At 41.8% G+C, this 26,328-nt stretch overlaps 1 protein-coding gene across 3 annotated transcripts in view; it reads left to right on the forward strand.

Annotated features, from left to right (window-relative positions):
* Positions 1–1,044: 1,044 nt before the first annotated feature.
* The window catches only part of samd12 (sterile alpha motif domain containing 12), a 104,752-nt gene continuing 79,468 nt past the window's right edge, over positions 1,045–26,328 (forward strand). For 2 of the 3 annotated variants that reach the window (XM_071531713.1, XM_071531714.1), the window contains exons 1-3: positions 1,997–2,074; positions 17,098–17,306; positions 25,627–25,756. In XM_071531713.1, coding sequence (XP_071387814.1) covers positions 2,014–2,074; positions 17,098–17,306; positions 25,627–25,756 — 400 coding nt within the window. In that variant the 5' untranslated portion in view covers positions 1,997–2,013. Of the gene's footprint in view, positions 1,141–1,996; positions 2,075–17,097; positions 17,307–25,626; positions 25,757–26,328 lie in introns of those variants that run through there. The other variant, XM_071531715.1, reaches the window with a different exon arrangement.

Genomic DNA, 26,328 nt, shown 5'->3' on the forward strand with positions numbered 1-26,328 from the left:
AGATGGCATTTATGACTCAGAGCATTTATGTCTTCAAAACTTCATGATGATAGGCAGAGAGATGGACAGACACGCGCGCACACACAGACACGTGTGTTGTTTTTCAGGACATTTGAGGAAATGTCGGGACTCATCAGACAGGCTGAACAGACCTCAAAACCAAACAAGGAAGAAGAAAGAGAAACTCCATGCATACCAACAGCCGCACCTCTCTGAGCTGAGGCAGCGTTTACAAACCAATTCGAAACATAAATGCAGCTGAAAGGGACACCCAGACTTCCTCATGCTGTTACATATCTGTAACATCACACTCAAATACCAAGACACAAAGATGAGGCAAGCAGGCAGATTGGTTTGATGTAGATTGGTTTAGATTTTATGAAGGTGCCCGCCTTCCCCCTTTTAATGGGGGCCATTTAATGTTTTTCCCAACAGAAAGTGTGTCATGTTGAAAATACCTCAGTTAGCATACCAACAAACTTGATTTACAAGTCCTTTTAATAGTTGTCAGTTGGCAAGTCCTGATCATTATGGAGTGTGCATTTTGACACATTTCTTTTTTTCACAACTCAAATGCAGAAATACCTATAGTTTCTTTCTGCAATTATCTTTAAATTAAATCTTCCTCAAATGTGAATTTAATTTATTATAGGATACTACTATAGAATAGTAATCCTATAATAAATTAATTTCACAACTGAGTAGCCTACTAGGAGACACTATAAGTCCCTATAGTAATATTACAGGAATTTATAATAGTGATTTTCCATCACGCATGCACGCACACACACACACACACACACACACACACACACACACACACACACACACACACACACAGAGCGAGAGAGAGAGAGAGAGAGAGAGAGACGCGGTGCCTCCGATCTGTGCTCTTTCTGCCTGAAGAAAAACTGATGGGAAAAACTTGCCCTTCCCTCCCCTAATATTCCAGAAAGTGACTAGCCTACACTTCCCATGATCCTTTGAGAGGCGGCAGCAGCTGTGCGCTCCAGCTTGCCCGCAGCAAAGTGACGATAACATGCCAAACAAGGTACAATGAGAGCGCGTTGAGTTTAACATTTCTCCTGCTCCCGTGCGAGTGATGCCCAAATCTATGGAGTAGCGCAATGGCTGTCGAAGGTAAGGTATCTCACCACGTCGGTGTTGTTCATAACGGAATAGCAGTTTTCTTTATCTTGGTTTTTGGCATGGAGATAAGAGACAATTGTTGTACCATTATATATATAAAAAAAAGAACTGAACAGCATGGTGTGGATGGCTCTATCCAGACACTGTTGTGCACAGTCAGGTCAACTGTGAAAGCCTGTGATTGGGTGATGTTGCAGTCTGTGCTCTCTCCGCATTACCCTGGTCATCTTTTCCCACCTACAGTACAATTGATATGGATACACCAGTGTGGTATTCATTGTCGGGGGTGGGGTAGGTGGGGAGGGGGGGACACGCTCACATACCATAAAGATTAGTGTTAATGCGCAGCCGTCTGCCTGTATTTATATTGCTATGTGCGCCTGTTCGGAATGCGTGCAGAAAGCTCCAGAGCTGAATGAAAGCTTTGCGATTGGAGGGAATATTGGTAACAGGTCTGCTGCCGAGGAGCGTGCAGGTTTCTACATGTAGAGAGCATGCGTTTTGCATAATTATCTACAGAGTGTCGTCTCCACCTGTTCTCTGGAGGATGCTGAAGTCCGCAGTGGTGAGACCCCACATCAGCGTGACTCTTCTCTGAGAAAATAACACTGTTTCTCTAGATAATATTAATCGTATTTGTAGTGACACTGTAGAGCGCTGTTTGTGCCCAGTCTGTCTCCGAGACCAGTCCGAGGTTGAGGCTGCTCATCTGGCAGCAGGTGGTGTGACATGTGGACAAGCCACTCGCTTCTCCCCAGTGATTGTCAATAGTTTCGTAAGGTGCTCGTCCCGGACATAATAGTCGGGCAAAGTGCGCGTCTGCTGCTGCTGCTGCTGCTCTCATCTCCTCGACACGGACTCGGGATGCTCGGCCAATCCCCTCACCTTATCGGAGGCATCTTGTGGATCCAGAATCCAATGAGAGGTATGTGGACAGAGAGGTGGGGGGTTCACATGCATGCGGTGTAACCAGCTCTCTCCCCTAAAACCTTATCCAGTCCGGTGATTGGTGTGGGTTTGCTCAGGTATGACTGGTATGAAACTGTGCCAGTCCTGTATACTTAGGTCAGGTTATCCGTCTCTGACAGCCATTACAGTGCATTTCATGCTCATTGTCCACACTGTGCTGTATGATCTGAACCCGTCTCTCCTGTTCCTCTTTGTTTTTTGGAGAGCGTGCGTTGTAGACTATGTCACACACTGTTTGCCAGTTAAATATTGAAGTGCAGTGGCACTGATAGGATAGGTTAAATGTCAAGAAGAGCTACATACACAGATTTAAATAATAGATAGATGTCAAAGACCCATAAATGGGTATTTGTGAAGCCATGAACCCCTGTTTGGTAAGATTTTATCCCCTGTCTGATGAGATTTTGTAGTGTTTTGATTGTTAGATTTTGTACTGTTGTGGGGAAGACAGGCTGGCAGTGGGGAGGATGAAACCTTCTTACAGTCTGTTCTCTCTCACTGGGCTAAGTTATAGTAAATTAAAGGATTATAAAATTAAAGAATAAATTCCATTACCAGCTGAAGCCCTCTCATGTACCCCTGCTTGTGTGCTTTTGTCAAAGCTACAATGGCTTACAAGACCAATAAATGTCCTGTTCAAGTTCTGCCATTTGAGATGTGCATAGTGCTGACTGACTGCTGACCAACCAGTGCAGTGGAGATCATATTGCCGCCCGTTTCAAAGCTTGAAATACAGTATATCTTTAACGATATACAGTCAGCACAAAACCATCACTGCCGGCCGTCCAGCACATCCTCCAGCACAGTTTCATGCGTCTGTTGAGATCTGTCTTTCAAAACAATAGAGGAAGCTGCCCACAGATGCACGCTTCGCTCCTGAACTGTCTGGTTTATCTCTTATCCATTTTCATCCATTTCTTTATCCCTTTCTCATCCATTTTTATCCAGGCTAACCAAGATGAATAAAAATGATGCGTCAGTATGTTGGCATTATAGATATCACAGTTATAGGCTATAAAACATACTTTATCCTCTCCACAGCCATGAAACTCTAAAATTATGATACTGCTTGATCATTCTCATCTGCTAATTTCTCACCGATCCCTATTTGTATCTTACAGAATTATCACCTCTTATAACAATTACTGTATTTTATTACTAATGCTATATGCTCTTATACTATTTTGGCAGTAGATTGAAAATTTCTGAGTTTCTCTTATTATTGCTGCAGAAATACAGCCTCAATGAATCACAGAGCATTTAATTCATTGATACAAATTTGAGTAATTCATGCAGATATGGAACAACTCAATGTATTGCATTACGATTCACTGACTTGTGTCATTGAAAGAGATGAATTATGAGTCATGTCCTTATTCGTTGAAGCAGCAATAACTAATGTGTCTGGCAGGGTTGGGCAGAGGACTCATAAAAACTTCATTTTGAAACACGCAAGGTCAGATCAGATTTTGCCAGAGCAGCCAAAACATCCTTGTAATGCACAGTGGCTGGAACAGGATACTTTCAGATCCTTTCCCCTCGTTGACAGTGAGGATATTGCTCTGCTTCAGAGAGGGAACTGAAGTTTGGAGGTGGCACTGCTGTCATTTTGGATTTAACAATTATCTACTTAAAGTTTCCCATTTTAATGAAAAAGCTGAGAGCACTATGTGCAGAGTAGCAACCTATTTTTGATGTGTTGCAACTCCCTTCCCTCTGAGACGATACTTACTGGAGGGGCAATGCACATTGATCAGCATTACTGTAAATATGCCACAGTTAGCTAAAAACTCTTGTTTCTATTTATAGATCCCATCTAATTAAATTGGGGTTTTGTTTATTTCTCTGTGCTACAAGCAACACTGTCCCTGTAGATTGAACAAAGCTCACTGCAGTGCTTTGCAGCAGTAGTTGAGTGAAGATATGAAATTTGAGAAAAATCACAATTCTGCAATGTCACTGTTTTCTATTCTACTGCTCCACCAACCCCTCCAAGACAGTGAATATAGGTCAAGTATTAATCATTTATAACACATGAGAAGACAATAAGCTCCATGAGAATCCAGAGTGCCTTCCCCCATTTGAGCATTACTTTGATGGTACTTTCACTGTGTTTTACAAATGAAATCTGTGTGCAAGATGACAAATAACCCCCCTGCATAGCTTTATATTGATAATACTACAAACTAACAAGTGGGTTAATTTACAGCCTATAGAACGGTTTAATTAGGTGGTTCATATAAATGGTATGAAGATTCATTTGTATGCCTGGTAAAGATGAGTTTTAGTTGAAATTCTGCTGATGACACTGTAAAAGCAGCATTGATTCAGTGTATACATTTCATAAAAATGAAATGTATGGCATGTTCTTAGAGACCTTAGCCTGGAAATAAAATGCTTGGCTGGGGAAGTGATGCTGTATTGCTGTGTAAGAAAATGTGTGGCTATAGGCAGACAGGTTACATCATGAGCATGTTGGACAGTGAATCTGATACCCACTCTGAGATGGATTACATCATCGGTGTTGGGTGAGTGCCTGTGGCTTTGGCTGGACCCCCGATTGCCCCTCACATCCATCTGTGTGTACATGTGGGTTTTCACATGCATCTGGAAAAACATGATGGAAGTCATGCACATATTCCATCACACATCACACAAAAACGCACACATATCAGTACACTTGCACTGATGCCTGCATGTACACAACTAATCACAGATACACAGACAGACTCATATCACTTTTGATTGCACTAATTAGGCCCAGCAGTTCCACCCTGATACTTGACAATGACGCCCGATGACAAAGCTCTTGATCATTCTGCCTTGAGTCCGGAGCGGTGTGGGAGCCATCGTTGTCACAACGGGTGTTGCCTTGTGACAGCTGATATGGACACAGTCATGACTCATGACTTTGTGTCCTGCTGTTTGAGACCTGACAGTGATGATATATTTAGCCATAACCATGCTGACATAAGTTTTCATGACTGCTTATGTCATCGGTTATGTCACTTCAGGAAGGCTATAAAAAGACTGCGTGACCTGAGGGCCGTAATGAAAAGCTATACACTGGGTTTCATCTTGGCACATACACACATGTGACACAATCATCATCACAATCATCAAACATCATGCATATATGCATGCATACACACATACACACAGCTTAGAACTGGACACCATGTCCAACCATATCAGTGTTTACCCCTGTGGCTGAGGTTGTTCATTTAGGTCCCTCACTTTGCCTCACTTGCCTCCCCGATGTGTCCTACCCCAACCTGCCTGCATGTGCACCCATTCAGAAAACTCACTGCAAATCTATCCTTGGGTTCTAGCCCAGAAATAGAATTAGTAGACAGACATGCTTATTTGAGTCAGTGGAATAAGATTACATCTTCAAGATAGTCTTGAGTTACTCAGTGAAGGAGTATCCTCATGTTACTCAGCAGAAATGGGACTGAAATGACAGAAGATGGCTGTAGCAAATGCCATAGGGGAGCAATGTTCTCTCTTGTATATTCGTCCCTAGGGTGGACCTGCAGCCATCTTTGATGTACCATTCTAAAGTGCTATTGCCTATTGGCTAAGCAAAACATAAAAATAGAAAAAAAAACAGGAACAAAACATGCTAGAGGGCACATACTTCGTAGATTCCCATCCACACCATGTAGTTTTTGGATTATCATGTATAAACATCTGTTTACACATCTGACATTTTGTGAGCCTGTCATTATGTTAGCCATGTCAGCATTTACATATTTGACTGACTCCCTCATCAACAGAATGTAAGTAACTCAATTAACAACTAGACAGAGGCAGAGCAGCATCTCTAGCAAGTTTGCTGTAAACAGCAGGCATCTGGATCGAATAGTGTACTTAATCTGAGATTTACTCATTACAGTTCTATTGGTTCTATCTGTGGCCTTCGTGCCCTAGCTGGCTCGGCTTGCATCACTATAGCTGGATCTGACTGTCAGCCTGGGAGAAAAGAAGCCAGCGGAAGGCAAAGCCAATGGGGCCTGGTGCTCTGCTGGATGAACCTGACAGGCCCTTTGTTGTCAAGCAACACTAGCTTCTTTCACTTCATTTAACCAGGGTTTGCGGTAATAGACTCATGTAGTTCCTACTTCATTCTTCCTATCTGCCCGAGGCAGTGCTTAACACGGAATATCTTCCATCTTGCATATGCACAGGTCAAGCATTTATACAAAAGAAAATCATGTGTGACGTAATGTTGCCATGAAAACCTAAATCTCCTGTTACTAGTTTGATACTGTTGTGAAAGATTGATTTCAGTATTGAATTTTATGAATAGTTTCTTGATAGTTAAACTGATGCCATACAGCAGTAATGTCACCTTAAAAAAAAAAGCCCCCGGCATCCTGAGGACCCAGATTTCAAGTGACAGATTTCGGTCATCCAGAATTCATAAAAACAGTATAGTTACATCTGTAACTCATTTTTTCCTCTATTTTATCAGTGTACCATGCTTTACCAATGAAGGAAAAGTATGATTTGTTTTCCTCACAGTTTGGTTTGATGTTGGTATGATAAAAGCATACTGGAAAGGTGGAAAGGCACCCCAACATATTTGATACTGACCCACTTTCAAAGAGTGCTGCCAGGGTTACATGCTGATTTCTGAATGCTGGTCTCCTACACTAACAGGACCACACTTACTTAGTATTTCAATGGAAAACCAAAGTGGTGTTGATACTGCATAGTAGGGCCAGTACAAGTATGTAATGGTACTAGTTAATTGGGAAAACCCCTATTAATTTAGGACAGAATTGCACTTGGAACATTTGTGTGATGTTATGTCTTCCCTTAATGAAACTGTTGTTGATTCTCTGATCTTGATGTAGTTAAGTAGGCCATAGGCATTAGGATACAACCCACTGGACAAAATGAATTAAGTGGAATGTGTTATGGGTATGTTATCTTCAGGGAAAAGATGTTTTGAAATGTAATTATTTCCATATTCACGCCATACCTGTCCCAAGAACTCACTGACTGTGTTGAAGAGTCACCTGTATCCCCAGGTGGCTTCGTGTCTCTGCTCAATCAATTTAAATTGTAAGCCATATGCCATTTTTTGCACTTGACACACTGGGTATTTATACCGAGGCAGATTCACAGGGATGAAAGAGGGAAAAGGCGTAGATTGTCTATATTTAGACCTGATGAATATGCAGTTGAGGCGAGGCAAAGCAGTAAGAGAACAGTGTAGCTGCCTGTGTGTTGTTTGTCTTTGTTTTTTTTCGAATGCATTGCAGCATTGACCCACTAATTGGGACTTTTTCAATGCACTACAACATTAACCTGGCTGACAGTGTGGACTCCTTGTCAGCAGAACTACGTCAAACAGGAAAGTATAAAACCCAGTCAATAGCTTAATCGACCTTCATGAAATATGACCGCCAGGAGAACTAAACAAAGGGGAAGAGATAAGCATTGTTGGATGTGCCAGTTATTCATCACTCATTTCACCATTGTAAAACGTACTTCCCACCCTATTGCACTTCTGTCTTCGCTCTCACAAATGATGGCCTTTGTGCGTTTTGTGAATATTCTGCCTCGCCTGGCCCCCTGCTGTGCTGAGTGCAGAGCTTGCCGGTGTGACAGCCTCAGTCCCCGATGACCATGAAGTTCACTGAGCTCCGTTCTGCTGACTGATTGAAGCCGCTGAACTGAGACAGTTTGGGTGTCATTGATATTACAGTGGACACAGATGGAGGGAGTCAATGTCAGGTGAAGTCAGTCATGACTTATTGGTGCAGGTTTAGTCACGCTGCAGAGTGGGTTGTTTCTGCCCTCATCTAAGGTGGAAGCGATGCCTTTTTTTTTTTTACAGTTTTAAACAGAGTTTCTGTTTTTTCAGGTTAGTTCTATCAGAAGATGTGCTTTTGTTTAACAGTAAAAGGTTTAGCAATGCCATTCAATAGGGAAATTATCTAGTCTTATTTTAAGTAGGGATGCACCAATCCAAGATCCAGTATCAGATCTGATCCTCGTGAATTTTGATGTATCATATCAGCAGGTTGTTAGATCAACCTCCAATCCATTTAATTATTTAATTTCCTCCCTCCAATCCATTATGCAAATTGACGTTAAAAAGTATTTATCGTAAACAAGTGTCATCCACCACTTACAGCAGCGAGACACTTGCTTTGAAAGCAGCTGGGTAGCAGTAATGTCTGCAGTCTGGAATCACTTTAAACTGGAGACCGAAAGCAGTCAAACAGCTAATTGTACAGTAATGTTTGCAATGCAAGTGTTTTGAGGGGTGGCAGCAGCAGAGCTAATTACAATACTACTAATTTAATCAGACACTTGAAGAAATGCCATTCGAAGGAGTACAACAAGCTCTCAAATATAGTAGCTCAGAAGAAGTCTATGCCAAAGCAGCAAACATTAGACGATGCACAACTGTTTTTTTGTTTTTTTTATTTCAATTAATTACAAAAATATCAGATCGGTACTCAGTATCATCAGATACTAAATAACTCAGATCGTTATTGGAGACAAAAAAAATTAGATTGGGACATTCCTAATGTGAAGTAGTCACAAATTCTTAGGGTTTGTGTTAGCCTGCTTAAAGTACAAGATGGGTTTACTGTAACAGGATGGTGTCATACTTTACAGAAAAGTACCCATATGCACTAGGATAATATATGTACTGAGTAGTCTGGTCCAGTCCTGTTTATTTATATGGCCCTTTAGCACAAGCATGTCTCAGAGAGCTTTACCTTCCATCATATACATGCATATACCATACTACATCATCATCATATGCATACTACATATACATCATATACTACATCATATACCAGACTACACACAAACACTCACACCTATGACAATTTAGAGTCTTCAGTTCACCTGACCTGCATGTATTTGGACTTAGTAGTGAGTTTATAGCGAGCTTATCGTACTTAAGATTATTTTTTAGCTCCTAATGTTCCTCGAATATGCATACAGGGACATAAAGGAATATTATAGTTTTGCTCCCATATTTGTATCATGCCTTTATCATCAGGGTTTACAGAATTGACTTTGAAATCAGTCAAATCACCGATCAAAATACTTGTGATTGGTTTATCTTTATCGGCACTATGCTGTGAACCCCACCAAAGTAAATTATTTACTAACTAAAGTAAAGAATTTGTAAGTACTACTTGACCCAGGTCTGATTCTAGGTTTGGATGTACTATAGGCCTGTAGTTGTAGCTGGTCCGTTGCTATTAAAGCTTGTGACCCATATCAGGGTGATGGTTTAAAAGATATATAGTGAACTCAAAAAAGTATTTTGTTCCATGTTGAGACCAAGTGAAATCCCAAACCTCCCTCTTCAGTTGCAATAGTTCTTGGCACTTTGCGGTCGCCAAGTAGAGGAGAGTTGTGTCTCTTGTCAAATATTTATAACTGTTACTCCAAATGCTTCAAATTAAGACAATCTATTTTTGTAGTCCTTTCACTCTCTGCCTTTGAAGCAGAGAGCGTTAACAGCTTTATGCCTAGGATACATGCTCCACGGTGGCCCAAAGTGAAAGGTAGTTATATTTAGCTCACATGTGTTTGTATTATAAAGTGGGTCATTTCTCTCTCTCTCCATCTATCTTTCTTTCTCTCTCTTTCTCTCTCAATCTCTCCTTTTATCTTACTCTTTCTCTCTCCCTTTCTTTCTAACTCACTTTTTCCTATCCTCTTATCTTCTCTCACCTCTTCCCTCTCTCTCGTCTCGCCCCTTCTCTCTCTCATCCTCCCTCGCTCTACAGCTGAGAGATGTTCAAAGCCGAACGCATCTGCGCCTGCTTCACACAGGACCGACCAATCATGGCTGATCGAGCCCCGGGGTTGCGGAGGGCTGTCTGTGAAGTTTGAGCACAGTTAACTTTTGATAGGATGTCAGGGTGAATTAGAGACTCAGAGAGAGCCGAGCTGGCCGGCTAACTTGTTAGATGACTTCACTTTGAAAGTTAGCCATGCAGTCAATCCTCACTATCCCAGCTGCTGACAGACGAACAGGCCGCTAACCAAAGGGGTATAATAAATGAAACATGCAAAATGAAATATGCAACAATGGCAAAAAGCATTTAGAAGCTTTTAAATAAAAATGGTTGCTTGCATGTTTCATATTTTCATTATATATTGCCCCATTATTTAAATGTATTTCAATCATCCAAACATTTCACTGCTTTCCTAAAATCTATTCCTAAGGTGTTCAGACTAGTGTGGTTCTATTATGTATAGGGTTTGTATTAGAAATTAACGAATTCACCAAAGCCAACAAGCCCAAGAAGACCTTGACAAGAATTCCTCTAGATGTCTTGTTAGTGATGGGTCATTAAATGTATATTACTAGGCTAAGTTTATATAACAGTCAAGACATTAGTTCAGTGAGCTAACACTTAACTAAGGACACAGTAGAAAGGAGAGAACAACATGTATAGAAAGTGAGGCAAAGCTTAAGTAATGTATCAATTATAGTGACATAACATAATATAGTGGCAATACGTATCGTGGGGCAGAACAAGGAATCACAATATTAGCTACATTTTATTCTGCTGTAGTAATCACAAATGCGACGGCTCGCCCATCACAAGTTCACAAGCTCTTCATCCAGATTATATTATTTGCACTTTGTATTGACAATTTTAAATTGTTGTTTACACTCTAGCGAGCCAGTGCCATCGCTAGAAAGATTTGTGGCTCAGAAATAAACAGAATTCTGCTCAGTCAGACTTTGTTAGCATCAGACTTTTATTTGTTACATCGTATCGTGGTTGTATCAAATCATGACCCTCATTCTTGTGAATCATATCATGAGAAAAGCAGATCGTCCCATCCCTACTCGGAGGCTCCCAAGTTGTATGGAATGTTGCTTATAACATAAGTGAGATTATGATCTTTGGTTTTTATTTATATATTGCATCGTCAATAGCTTCATACCGTCCATATTAGCACTTTGATATTCAAAACCTGGTTCTGCAAACTCATGCATCTCAGTGACCAATAATTTCCATGCCAGCAGATGAGTTGCACAACTCAACTTTTATCTGGTTAATGAAGGATAAGACCCCAGTGGGAACAAATTGATTCATGCTCTTTAATGCAGCAGCAACAGTGTTGACCCATTGCTCTTTGTGCTGTTATGACAGCCCACTAACCCATGCATGTCAATAAACGTCTTGTTGGCCAGGATGACCTGTGCCTCTTCAATCAGATCGCAGAGACGACTCATGAATATTAATGTGGCAGGAAAAGCCATAAATGGCGGTCATACTAATGACTCATGGAGGAGTCGTTATGTTTGGGTAACAGTAACACACAGCTGCCCTACTTACTTAAGCGCTGCAGAGACATAAACACCTAACCCATGTACTGCATAAAGTGTAATGCCTTGTTGGCTTTGCTGACATAACTGTGCACTCTCCTTCCTCTGAAAGCAGATATACCCGTGCTGTAAGACACTGTAGAGAAACATCTCAAAGCAAAACTGGGCAAAAATGACAGGCATAAAATCCAAGAAGAGATGTCACTTATATCCCAACTGTCACTTTTAGAGGCAAATCACATCTTTCAAACCCAAAGATGAGATTTTAAGCCATTATCCCCAATTTCTCCAATTTTTTTAGAGAGCAGTAACCACTAATAATTTCACATAGCTTTTTCTCTCTCTGAGCAAAATAGGACATTATCTCGTTTAATTTTCCTCTCTGTGTCCGCAGCTTTAAAGGCATTATTTTAGAGAGGTCTTTCAAACAAGGCTCCACTGAAACTCAAGGACTCTTCTCCCTCAACAATTACCGTTGAGGCACCCTTGAACAGGACACTTAACCCTTGATTGCTCCAATAGAGCTGCTTTGTACCCAATAGTAGAAGGTTGTAGTTGTAGTTGTAGTAAACAGCAGCTTTCAGGTGCGAATGAGTGGAACTGTGTGAATGTAGCACTGAAAAAGAACAAGGCCGTACTGAAAAAGAACTTGTCTGCTCAGCAAATCATTTCCCTGGATAAAAGGTGAAAAAAAGGCTTTTCATCTGAGGCATTTGTGACACAAATAAATCTTATCGGAGAGGGCCGAGAATGTGGCAATACTGATACAATGAGAACAGAATATGCTCTTCACCAAATGAGTCAGTAGTCTCGAGCTAAGATCATTTGTCTCACAGAAGACTCAAAAACGGCCCAGACTCAGGTACTGTATGTCTTTCATTTTGTCTTAAAGAGGTTTTAGAAAGAACAAGAAAGAAAGAAGTGATCGTACACTGAATAAACGTCGGCAGTATCTCCTCTTTCTCCCGAATTGGAGAAGATAATCTTGCTGAGCAGCGAGCTTTTCCTATGGGCTCTAGTCCAAAACACTACAATACTGTAGGCGATGATGTGCTTCTCTCCCTGTCTCTTTCTACCCTTCAAAGCTATTCTAATTAGTACTTTAGGAAGCGTGTAACAAGGATCTGACTGTGTCTTCTGTCCCCTGCTGATGGAGACAGTGCTCTCTTGAACGTCCTCAGGGAAGGCAGCTGAGCAGACAAACTCTTCTCACACACTCTTCTCACACACTTTCCGATTTCCGAGTGGAGAAGATGGACTCACTTGACACCCCATGTAGATTTTGTGGATTTGCTCACTTTCTCACTCAGAGCAGACTTGGTGAGAATCAGCGACGCATACGGAGAGTGTTAGTTAGGCATTTCTGTCATCAGTTATTGGGCTATAACACATTTGTGCGTGCATGTGTGTGTGTCTGTGTGTGTTTGTGCATATTTGTCTGTCTATGCATAAGTGTGTGCTTGTTTCAGCTGGTTGGAGAGAGATGACAGATGGAGGAAGTTCACCAATTCCGTGAAAAAGATGCCAATCCGCACAGTTAATCATTCCTAATGTTTTCGGTAGTGGCAGCACAGTTGTATTTTTTTCTTCTCAGTCTTATAAAAGGGACAGATTTCTGATGCAGCTCCAAGCTACTGTTAACATATAAAAAGAGTAGCAGCTGCGTAGAGGACTGCGGGACGTCATTTTTGCTGATACCCAGCCAGTTTCGGTGCCAGACCACCTCTTCATATTCCCGAGGGCCTCTGTTGGCACAGTGGGGCGGGCTGGGGAACGAATGCACCCACGTCCTTCCTGTCCTGGTGTATGCCTCTTAGCGGATCGTGATTAGCGTCACCTTTTGCTAAACATCCTGGAAGCAGTCAGCAGAATGGAGGTCTCATCTGTGCAGTGCAGAATTGCTGCAACCTACACAGTCATCCTCATCCGGCCCGGCTTACCCTGGCCTCTTTCTTCAGGCTTTGTTTCTGGGTCATACAGTTGATTCTATTCACAAACAATTCATTCTGCTCCACTTTGAGAGTCAGCCAGAGAGGGAGACTCTGTGAGCCTGAGCACCCACTCTGAGCAAAACTTCACTTTTGATTATGGACCCACTACTGGTTTCACTTTGAACCAGCACGCTGTGTGAAACACAGGCTCTGGCGTCTAACACAGAAAAAATAGTGCTTGTCTTTTCTAGTTCTCTCACTTTGAAATGTGCATTTTTCCTGCTATTGGGTTGCAGCTGCACAGTGCTGAAACCCAAATTTTGATGCATCTATCTAACGGGCTCCTGACTTAGTGCTTTTAGCCTGTGAAAATCTGGTCCAGAGCCATTAATCCCATTGTAATCTTTGTGGGAAAAATTGGAGATGGAAATGATTAAGCAGTATATATGGTGATTACACACACCCCCACATACATACATACACACACACACACACACACAGTGTTCTTGGTAGCACGACTGCTATTTTTCAAATTGGAGTGGTTGGTAATGGCTGATTTTTTTGAAACCATGTAATCAAGAGAGACAGCGTTACGCAAGAGTAATCCAACTCCTCATCAATCTCACTTTTGATAATAGAAAAGCGGTTGGCAGTACCAAGATGGTGGTTTTCTTTAACATTTCCATGTGTGCTCCATTCAGTTTCTCCCTTCATTTCCCCCTGATTTACTGTGTCTCATTGAGAAAAAAGGAGTGGGCGGAGGGAGGGAGACATTCTCCCTCATCTGTCTCTCTTCCCTCGCGATGCCCGCACAGCGCATGTCAGGGAGGAGAGAGGGAAGAATGTAATGGTGCTATTTATAGTAACACTGAAAAAAAAACATTTCTCTATCTCCTAGCCCCCTACCTACCCACCCTCCATCCCTAGCTGGATAGAGAGCAATGCAACTGTCCTTTCTACACTTCCATAACCCTCTTCATCATCTTGTCATCCATCCCTCTATCCCCTCAGTCTGGTCGTACCGTATTGTTCAGACGCTCTTAACAGAGGATGTATAATTCATTTCTCCTCCAGAGTGGTTGCACACCAGTCATGAATTGAGTCGGGGCGAGGAGGAGAGGGGAAAGAGGGAGCTGGGAGGAGGAGAGAGGGAAATAAAGAGCGAGGGAGGCAGTGAGAGGGAGCAACGCTTCGTGCCACGCATCTCAAGTTGCCTTTGTTTAAAACATGGCCCGCTCATGTATATTCCCTCTGTATTTTAAACGGGGCACCTCAAGGCCTGTGCCTGGTTCTCAGGGATCAGAACAGAGCAGGTCTGCAGCTTTGCAATATTTGTAATATTGGTTCATAATAACAAACTGCTGTCAGTGAGTCCACAGTCAAACCATGGTAGTCAGTGTTATTCTGCCAAATACGCTTTTCCAACTCTCCTTCCCTTTGACTTGCAAAAACAAACATTCAGTGTGTGCTGTCAGCTGCATAGATTCTGTGTAACCTTTCCACCTCATGATGTACATCGCTATATTTCACTGCATTTTTATTTTTGCCATTTAGCTGAGGCTCCTACTCGCAGTGACTTACAATGAGTGCAACGGTAGGAAGATTTCAAGCAACCAACAGAAAGGTGTGCAGGTTTCAGTTATAGTTCCCTGACAGTAGCTGTAACAAATATTCCTGTGTTGCTAGAACAATCACTGAAGGTTAGAGAAGTGCTTTTTAAAAATAAGGTAGAAACATTTTCATTGAAGAAGAAGAGGAGGATATTTGAGAGCAGGGTGTGATTTAGGGGATAGAGGAAGGTAGGGAAGACGTGAGATGTTTCTTGAAGAGGTGAGCTGTGATGGAAGACAGTTAATGGGTCTGCTATAATTACATTATTGCATGTAGAGCACAGTCCTTTTGTTGAGATGCTAGAGCATCAGAACAAGACCACCTAGCCTCCAAACACACTGCTGGGAGAAAAGACTGTGAGGTTGCTTTTGTTCATTGAATTATGTTGAATTCCTACTTCGATTTGCGAATGTATGTCAGATTAGGACAAGGCCACCTACAGTAGCTGTCACGCTCTCTCTGCTATGCGGAAAGGCTTTGTACAGTAGCTGTTCCTGTTCTTGTTGTTTCAGTTCATTGTGACGTGTGTCACGTTTGTTGTAATCGCCTGGTGACAGTGGCCTGAAACAAGTCCTTGGCTGTTCTCCAAGGCTTGCTGGCCCGCCAGCCTGACTGACTGATCTCTTTTGGCTGATTTATGGAACTGTCATGTTTTTAATCCCAGCCAACACCAATTTGTTAATCATGGAAATTAATAAAACTAGACATTGCAACATTTATTAATCTTAGACGTTTATTAAATGAGATGTCTGTGCATGTTCATGTGTGTCTGCGTGTGCATTTACGCCCCTTATTTCTCAGAATAAACAAGCTCATTCTCCCACTCTTAGGCCATTAAGCAAACCAGAATGTGCAACCTTTGAAAAACATTGCTTTGACCCCCAAACAGCAGCGGCAGCAGCAAGCCTTAAGGTGTGATGAAAGGATTTTGGTTCCTTTTCCACATAAAAGAGCTGATGGTGTTTTTAGAACAAGCTGGCAGATGGCATGATGACAAATGCCCTATTTCGGTTACACCTCACAACTCACTGCTAGCTGTCTGTTCCGTGTTGGCATCACTGTCTGATGAGACCAAAATAGTGACTGAGCCTAATACTTCTTATGAAAAACAAAAACCCCAAAAAATTCATGGAGGAAATGGCGCAGTGGTACGATAGAAACCTTCATCTCCTCAAATTCCTGATCTTTAGCATTGCATCCAATGCTGAAACAGTATCACTGCTACTTGGATATTAATTGATTAATTGGATTGAAATTCTGTCTTCACTCTCCACTTGATTGGCTGAGATTTGGATATGGGGACTGACAATTTGTGGCGTTTTATATGAATTTAGCTGTAAAAAGGTTGATGGGGATGTCAGTGTGTGCGCAATCATGTGACACCGTGACCCAAGAATATGCAAATTTTCATTCCAACCAAACACTACAGCAGCTGATTTCATCTTCAATCACAGAGGGGCAACAAATCAGCTGCTGTAGTGTTTGGCTGGAATGAAAATCTGCATATTCTTTCATAAAACTGGAATAAAATATAAAACTGGAATTAAACAGACCTGTATTTTGATGAGGGGTTATGAAAGTTGAAAAGAGTCATCCTTGAAATTTGAAAAATGTATATGGCCAATTACTTTCTGGATTTGGCATTTATACATTGTTGGCTGATGGAAACGCACTGACTAGTCCTCCATCATGTGATATCATCTGGCGCCATCTAGTGACATTTCTGCAGCGCAACATTAGGTGTGGGTGGATTTAGGGTGATAAATCATGCTCACAGATGGAAATTTCACCAGCAGTGCTAATAATGACACTTGGAGTATAATGATGGAACAATTGGAAAGCACACTTAATTAGGCGCGCTTTTAAAGTCTTTGTGGGAGCCCATTAAGCAATTTCCGTGGTGGGCAGGGAGGGAGTTGTTCAGATCTCTGGAAGTAATCATTATCTTATGCTACAATAAGTTAAGACCCTGTCAGGATACATTTGTTATCTCCAGTGGTTTTAACCTTCTGCCCATCTTCTTCCATCCCTGTCTCTCTCCCTCTCTCTCCCTCCCTCTTTCCTGTTCTCCGTCCATCCATCCTTACCGTCTCTCCCACCCAGCTGTTCACTGCAACCTGAGCCAGAATGGGATCGACCACCAGATGTGCCCCGAGGACGTGACGTCACAGCTGGAGGAAGAGGAGGAGTGTGTGGATCAGGGGGCCGTGCTGCTGGACGACGACAGCCCGGGCTACCAGGACGTCAGCCCGCCCGCGTACCAGCGCCGGTCCCCGCCGCACCGCTCCGTCTCTGAGTCCGAGCTGACGCGGGTAAGACACCCTACAGCGCCAAATCGTCACTGTTAATTTAAATCTTGTGGAAATGCGTGAAAATCAACGCTATGACAGTGTTTACACAAGTCCACACTCATCAGAATTAAATTAACATGTTTAGATAGTTTTCAACAGCCACCTCAGATCCATATCGGCTCTGAGTGAACAAGCAACACTCCAATCAACACCAAATACTTGTCACTGAAAAATCAACACTTATTAATATTGGAAGATTTGCTGTGGAGGGTGAATGAGCACTCCTGATCCCTTCATGCTGGGTCTAACATTGCAGGATTGAACATTAGAGCAAGCGGTGGCCTAAAGGTTAGAGAGGTGGGTTTGTGACCGAAAGGATCACTGGTTCAAATCACTGGTTGTGACTGGAAAAATCATAGTGGACATGAATGAGTGATGCATTCTGCCTCTACTGTCTGAACATCTCCCACTGTGTGTTACAGTACAGATCAAGCATAAAATGTGTCTCAGGAAGCGCCTCCTATCATGAAAAGTTAGGTGCCCACTATGATAAGTTCCCAAAACTCCAAGTGTTGTGAGATGCAGCAAAAGAAACTTTGGGACAGGATGATGCCCATTAGTTGAATTTGTAAGGTTACGTTCAAACTTGAATCCATTACAGATAATGGCAAAATTCTAATTAACTTAATCCATCCGATTATTTCAACCCTATTCTGAAATGATTTGATTTCTTTCAGTTTCTTTTGCATTGTTTTGCCTCCACAGTTTGTTTTACAGACTATAATTTGTACTGTGCTATCTATCCCCATGATTTCGAGTTACAGTTTAAAGGTTAATTTAGCCATATTAATCCCATGGAGAACTAGGAACTAGGAACACTTATAGTAAGGGTGGCCTGGTCTGATTACAGTGCAAAATTGATTGTATTTGTGGTCAAATGGTACATAAAATACATAAAATAAAGCTTGTGCATAAAATTTGGTCTGTTCTGTAATTCGACCACATTCCACACACACACACAACACCCCAACCACCCACTTAAAATAAAATAATACCCCATCTTCCACACACTCGCCTCTCCAGTACAAATAAGGAAGCAAGCAGGGAATAAACAAGGATGTACAAGCTGTTGTTCCAGGCACTATTTCAACTCAGCTCTTCCTCAGTGTTTCTGATTATAGATCAAAGGATCCATCATCAGCAACGCAGAATAAAATGCTTATTTCCTCTCCAGAAATAGACTGTGGCTGGGACAGTGGGAGGAGACAAGATTGATCATATGACACACACACACACACACACACACACACACACACACACACACGTACTCTCTTTTCTCGGTGTAAAAACCAGAGATGAGCGACAGTGATAATCAACTGTCAATCAAACTAAATGGAAGTGCTTTCAGTCAGACACTGTCCTCTGTGTAAACCCTGGCTCAGCCTTTGAAATGCCAGGCAGACAACTTGGCCTGGGTCATTTACACACACACACACACACACACACACACAGAGCTGCTCTTTTCTTATTGCACTGTATTGTAACCGTGGAAATCTTACTGTGAGTTAATTTGTGGTAGTGCTGTGGTGAAATAAATATCCGTCTGTGGTGTGTGGTTTCCATGGGTGTCGTCATGTTAACTTGTAACTTTATATCATAGCGTCTTTCTGTTGGGCAGGAGCACAAAGTTTGTCACACAAAGCTGAATCACATTATCAGACCTGGTGAAAATATTAGTTGAAATTATTTCAGTGACTTTGAGTTTTTTAGTCTGCTGAGCAGCGTCTCTGGATTGTATTAAGGACAGGCGGTTTTCCCATTTGGGGGAAATTCGATGGATCAAGTGAATAAAGATGGTAGCTCCATGGTCCTCCCAGTCCATCCCATCATGCAATGCAGCCATGAGCCGAAGAGTATTTACCAATACCTTTCAGGGTTTGTTTGAGCCTCCAGAGCCAGATGGGGAGGTTTGCCACATCGGACAGTTTTATTTTGTGCCAGAAAGTTTATTGATTGTCAGTTTAGCATACCTCTCTGTGACTACTTACCCGGCACTACAGTATCCTACATCCTACGTCCTAGTGCAGTAAACCCCATCTAGTAATGCAAGCACATTAAATAATCACCAATAAATAGTTGCAAACACTGTTTGACTTAGGTCTGATTCAAAAACATGTCCAGTGGTGTGAAACGGTTCACAGACAGGCAAAAGTAGATTTGCATATCTCGCACCGTGAGGTACATATCAAATCAGGGGAGCATGTTTCTGGCTTCTGTGCCTCGTTCATTGGTCTATTTGTGGCTGACGAGATCAATCAATCTCTGTAAAATAATAATAATGTCATGCAATTTAAATGGTAATTTGACCTGAGGAAACAGCAGAAGACTGAAAAACATAGTCACATGGGATCTTTATAGGGTCGCTGGATGAGACTGAGGTGCTTTTGTTGCTATATCAGAAAACATACTAAGGATTGTTTTGTTTGAACTGTTATTACAATGTCATGTTTTTTTAGGTATTGAAATTACATTTGATATTGAGGTTGCTGTGCACATGTACCTAGTTAATGATCCCTCACATAGCACTAAATACGATTACATTACTAAATAAATCCAGACTTTAGCGTCTACCTATTGAAAAGGATAGGTTATTTCAGTTCATTGCAGCAACAGTGTTAATTTAAAATATTAAATTAAAGCTGAATCCAGCGGCCGCCTGGATTTGTAACCGAGCAAAGGCTTAGTCATAGATTAAGCATGCGGCATAAAACACCCATTTGGCCTCAATGGATGGCAATAACATCCATAGCAAATCAGCTCATCTCACTCATAATCAATACGAAGCCTGAGGTGAATATTCTTGTTTTGTATTAGCCCGCTCTTGTTTACCCTGCTGTGCTTCCAGGACCCGCCGAATCCCAAGGTCAGAGACTTAAGAAGGGTCTTGTGTACTTTCTTTGATGTGCCTCAATGAAGTTGGCACTGCCTGTAAATCCAATTTCAACCCGGAGGCGCTTTTAAAGGGCTTATTAATTCATCCAGCATAGCGTGTTATTCTCTGTCAACCGTCCACAGTTCTCTGCACTCCGCTCTACTCCGTCCACGCTTGCACGCTCACACACACGCACACACATACACACACACACACACACACACACACACACACACACACACACACACACACACACACACAGATACACCCCATTTTCATCCCCATTCCTGTATGTAACAGATTAATTAATACAGGGAATTTTCATCTCCTGCCAGCTCTGGCTGAGAGAAATACAGCGATGCGGAAAGAAAGAAAGCGAGAGAGCGAGGCAGAGACAGAAAGAGAGAGAAAAAGAGCATGCCAGAGCTGTTAATTAGCTGTGCAATGGAGATAGGGCAGGCGACACAAGGCTCTGTGTCTCAAACAGCCATTCACTCAGGCAACATGACACTAATGGCAGCGGCCCCTCAGCACTTTACTGTCCAGTCACACTCAAAGTGCAGTGTTTGTTTGTGAACACTAGATGGTGCTGTGTAATAGTGAATTCATGTCAACAGCAGCGGTAGTCAAGGCAGTGTACAAGTATTTTGAAGAGTACAGAAGGAAAACAGTCTATTGCAACCTTGCAGTTTTCCTGGGTAATCTTGAATCATGTGGCCAGATGAAACAAATGGAAACAGAATCACTTTCACCTAAATTTGCAAGATATACGCTAGACAGCAGGCTACATATCATTCCCTACATGAATTCAACATCCAATATTCAATAACCATGTGCAGTGAATCACAATGCCATGCAGTATGGTTGGAGAGGGAAGTGCAGTGAGTGTCCAACAGGAAAGTGATTTTAACATTTTTTTTTTTTCTGAGAAGGAATTTCTAGCAAAGACTCCCCCATGTTATCCTGCTGTGGCTCTGTCTTTGACAACAGTCTCCTATTCTGGAGACCTCCTCCGCTCCCAGTGTGAGATAATCCCTGCCAGTTTCTGCTTAAGATTAGCTGGGAAAAAAAAAACTTTTATTGGCAGAAGTAGTAAGAGCACAATATATTGCTCAAGTAGAAAAATTCAGTTATATTTTACTCCAGTCCAACTGAATGTATACAATTGTTCAAAAGAGTAGCTAATTAGGAATTTACCGCATTTCCTAATCTTTCCCCCAAAAATTAAGGGACTACCTACAGTATTTTGCACCTATATTGGCACTTGCAAATCCTGTACCTTGATGAGTCATTAAGAGCTGCAACGATTAATCGATTAATCGATTAATCGATTAGTTGTCAACTATTAAATTAATCGCCAACTATTTTGATAATCGATTAATCGGTTTGAGTAATTTTTTAAGAAAAATAAGTCAAAATTCTCTGATTCCAGCTTCTTAAATGTGAATATTTTCTGGTTTCTTTACTCCTTTATGACAGTAAACTGAATATCTTTGGGTTGTGGACAAAACAAGACATTTGAGGACGTCATCTTGGGCTTTGGGAAACACTGATCGACATGTTGCACCATTTCTGACATTTTACAGACCAAACAACTAATCGATTAATCGAGAAAATAATCGACAGATTAATCGACAATGAAAATAATCGTTAGTTGCAGCCCTAGAGTCATTATCAACCTAAGGTTTGGGATTGATCCCTTTTTAACTTGTATCAAGAAAGCTATAGGTCAGATACCTGTAAATACCAGATCTCATTGTATACACTACTCATGTAATAATAAAATTTACTAAATAGTAATAGAGTAAATCTTGAAAAAAGAAATGACTCCACCAGATTTTATAAATACAAAGAAAGGAGTATGAAGTTATGTACTTTTCTACACACCTACAGTAACTAGATTACCTCTTAAAAGTTACATTTCACCTCTGGTTATACAAAGACTGTTGAACTGGAGCTGAACTGTGTCCTACATACGCACAAACTGTGTTTGTCCCCTATTTCTGACGTACCGTCTGATGACTCATGTTGTAATTGTGTTTTTTAATTGTGCCACCCTGGTTGCACAATGAATTGAATTGAAATGGCATTGTGTTGTGTTTTATTATTCTGTTGTATTCTATTTTGTTCCATACTGTCTTCATCACATCCCTGCTTCGTCCAGTAAACAATATGATATACTTGATGAAGGCTTCTACGGACAAAACATGTCGGTTTTGAACAAAACCACAGTATCTTTTGATTGTTTTCTGTCCAAGAGCTGTTGAAGATTTGTTTGCACTTTAATGCATTTGCTCAGTATATGAACTATGGCCACGTCTTTCTCTGGGGAAATATCTATCTGCCAGGGTTGAGGTTCAATTCCAGTTCTTCTTCTTCTCCGTAAGTGAAAAAAAATAAACAAAAAACTGGAGACGTTTGCCACAAAAATATTCTTGTATCCAGTCTATAAAGAAATTATTGAAAAAGAATGTGTCATTATGTATTTTAATTGCTGTTTTAGTTTACATTTTTGAATTGAGCGAAAAGTCATTTGACCACCAACCCTGCAATCAGCCTAATACTTTTGGAACCACATTGACAAACCATGATGCGTAGGTGGATATGACTTGTTCACCTCCTTAGATGCAACCGCAACCCCTGCTGTATACAGTACGACTGACTGAATTTACTCTCAGTCACATGATGTTCGTCTCTGGAAGGCTTTGCAGTGCTTACTCCAAATTCACAGATCTTTTTGTATTAATATTCCATTACTGCCCTCACAAAGGGGCTATGTGATTGTCTCTTGATTAATTTTACTGAGTACATTCATAATGGATCTTTAAATGCTTATCAGCCTAAGCGTGATTACATGCTTCATTATGTATGTAATAGTGTTCCACTGTGGTTGTTAATGTGTGGATGTTTATTCCAGTCTCTGGTTCATGTGAGGGGCCGAGCGTTTCCCCAAGGCCTTATTCCTCGTCTTTAATTTTTGAGGTTGTCCTTGCTCTGTTGCTAAGGTAACATGAAGAACACGGGGAACTATACAGCGCTTTCAGATATCAATTAAGCCAAGGACAGAGCAACACAGAACGCATGCTGGTGCACATGACAATGTACTGCAAGCATGTGTGTGTGTATGTTTGTGTGCTGCGTGTGTGAATGTGTGTGTATTGCATTCATGTATGTCTGTGTGTTTGTGTACTGCATTTGTGTGAATGTGTGTGTAGGTTGGTGTGTCTGTGCTGCATGTGTGGGTGTATATATAGTTCTGTGTGCGTGTGCTTGCGTGCCACCGAGCCTGCGTGTGTGTATGTGTGTGTGTGTGTGTGCTCCCAGACGTATTCCACTTAGAAATAAACCAGGCTTCTTCTCTCGCCCCTGTGCTGTCACTCAAATCTCTAATTGGCCCAGAGTCTCTTGAACGCAGCTCTCTGAGCATGATTGTACTGCTGTTTTCTCCTCTCTGCTGTTTTCTCTCCTCCCTTTGGCTCGCTGGCAGGCAGGCAGGCAGGAAGGCACCAGCTCACCTATTGTACCGGCCCCAGGAATACAACTATGGGCTAAATCAGTGCAGAATGTAAAACACAGATGGCCATTGACTCACAAATGGGTTCATGGAAAATGGCAGAGAGAGGGGGAGAGAGAGAGAGAGAGAGAGAGAGTGTCTATCCCTCTGTCAAACTCTGCTGAGTCCACTCTCAAGCAAAAGCATTTTCTTCTCTCCCTCTCGACTCCTCTTCCTCCCTCTGTCGCTCCAAACACCATCCCTATTCCCAGCATCCTCCTCCTCTATCTCTCCTGCTAGTTCTTCCCACCCAAACTCTCCTTTCTCTCATTGCGTTCAACACATATACTCTCTCTCTCCCCCTCTCTCTCTTGTCTTTTCACTCTGTCCCTTTCTCTCTCTCTCTCTCTCTGCCTCCCTTTCTCTCTCTCTCTCTCTCTCTCTCTGCCTCTCTGCCTCTCTCTCTCTCTCTCTCTCTCTCTCTCTCTCTTGTCGCCTCAGGCTGCTAGTCAGGGTTAATTAGCATTGAGTTGAGCTGTGTTTAATGGTTAATGTGGTTTCTTCCTGCGACACCACTCCCGCCCCTCCCTGCAGGTTTAGCATCTATGTGGCCTGCCAAGCAATCACGTCCAGAGTTCGGGCCCTGCCTACCTGCCTGACTGCCTGCCTGCTTGCTTTGGCTGTCTGTCACTTTGCCTACCTGAAGGGGATACCAACCATATGCCAAAACCAGCATGCACATCTCCCCCAATTTCTCTTTCTCTCTAGGAAGCCAGATATAGAGGGAGTGGGAAGGAGCAGGGGAGAGAGGCACAGAGAAAGAGAGAGAGAGAGAGAGATTGTGTGAGCTAGTACCATATAATAAGAAAGAGGTGAGAGATGGGAAGGACGAGAGTTAAAATATGTGGGGAGAGGAAGTGAGAAAGACAATGTGATAGATCTGACAGGGACAGAGCGAGATTGAACACGGGGGGGAGATGAGAGATGGGGAAGGAGCTAGAAGGCAAGGCAGAGGAAATGCTGCCAGTACCTGTTATTCTGCTTTCTCTGGGTGGAGAGAGATGGTGTTCCATTGCTATGCCACACCACACGGCAGCCAGAGAGCAGGCTGAAGTGGAAGGGAGTGGTTGTGAAATTTTAATCACCTCTCTCTGTTTGTAATTTTAGTAGCCCCTCAATCAAAATCAAAAGCGTTGCCAGCACTTTCAAGAGCGATCCATTGGCAGGCTGCTTGCCTGCCTGCTGTCGAAGGAATTAAACTAGAATAGCATCTCACAACTACAATACAGTGCTGTTAGTGTGTGTGCTTGAGTGTGTGCGTGTATCATGACATGCACTTCTAATATAGCCTAGTCAATAAATGGCTTTTTGTGCCGTTGGATTAAAGCTACACTCTCTCTTCAGGCTCGTTTACAGCTACATTACTGGATATTGAGATTGTATAAATACTGTGTTATTGATCTGCATTGTCTGATTATTAGTTCATAAAGTACTGCAATACCATGGGGCTATCTTTGCTGGAGTTATCTGTCTTCTGAGATAGCTAGAAAGATAGATATTTTATTGATAATTGAGGGGAGATTTTGTTGTCACACAGCAGCTAGTAAACACAGTATATACAGTACACGGCAAGATAAGACAGGTGGAAGTTCAAGCCATAAAAAGGTGCCACATGAATACACATGGCTAAAATCAATGGCAAATAACGACAATGCATCTATCCTGTGTTAATATGTCAGGGTTTTCCAGACAGGAGCAACAATGGAGCATCAGTGCAGCAAGCTTCTAAACACTGGGACTTTTATAATAATTGCTATAGTAAATGTTACATCTGTAGATTCTAAGATGGAAAATATGGCCGATATTGCGTATCATTAAATATTTCACGTTTTTATGTTGTTTTGTCTCCCATGCAGCCGGGATATGTGAAGCTGTCCAAGCCAGTGGCCCTGTGGACCCAACAGGACGTGTGTAAATGGCTGAAGAAACACTGTCCCAATCAGCACCAGATCTACAGCGACTCCTTCAAACAGCATGACATCACAGGTAGCTACACATGGCATCTCACACTGACATGTACAGTTCCCCCACCATGCATCTATTCTGCATTAGTGCTGTAGAATTTTCCAAGCAATTCGTATTGGGGGTAGAAGAGCAGAACTGCAGTAGTGTCACATATCAAAAGTGGGAATGTTACTGCAACTATCTGTAGGTGGTCATTGGCTGGTTATATCTCCCTAGGTTTTACACATTCGTTACATTACATTCATCCATTTACAATCACATTATTTATCAAGTGCAATAATATGTCTTGTCAATAGGAATTTGTATTGGTGGCATCGGTGAGGAAACATCAACAACTTACATAGCAGCACACTCTAAACTGGCACATTGCACAAGGACAGAATGACATCATATACAGTGCAAAGGGGAAGTGCATATAAATATATCACTCCACACTTAATCTTAATCACTATGTGGATTCTGGAAGCATGGCATACACACTGCCCCATATACTGTAAGTGGGTATATATATTACAAATTATATTCAATCATAGCTTATATATATAAAAAAAAATGTCTGGAGACAAAAATAAAGAATGGCTGTCCATTTTTAG

Source organism: Centroberyx affinis, unplaced genomic scaffold (genome assembly GCF_046629955.1).
Source record: "Centroberyx affinis isolate AG114_WGS23_722 - 3 ecotype Tasmania unplaced genomic scaffold, CSIRO-AGI_Caff_v1 ptg002115l_1, whole genome shotgun sequence".
In the NCBI taxonomy this organism is placed as follows: Eukaryota; Metazoa; Chordata; class Actinopteri; order Beryciformes; family Berycidae; genus Centroberyx; species Centroberyx affinis.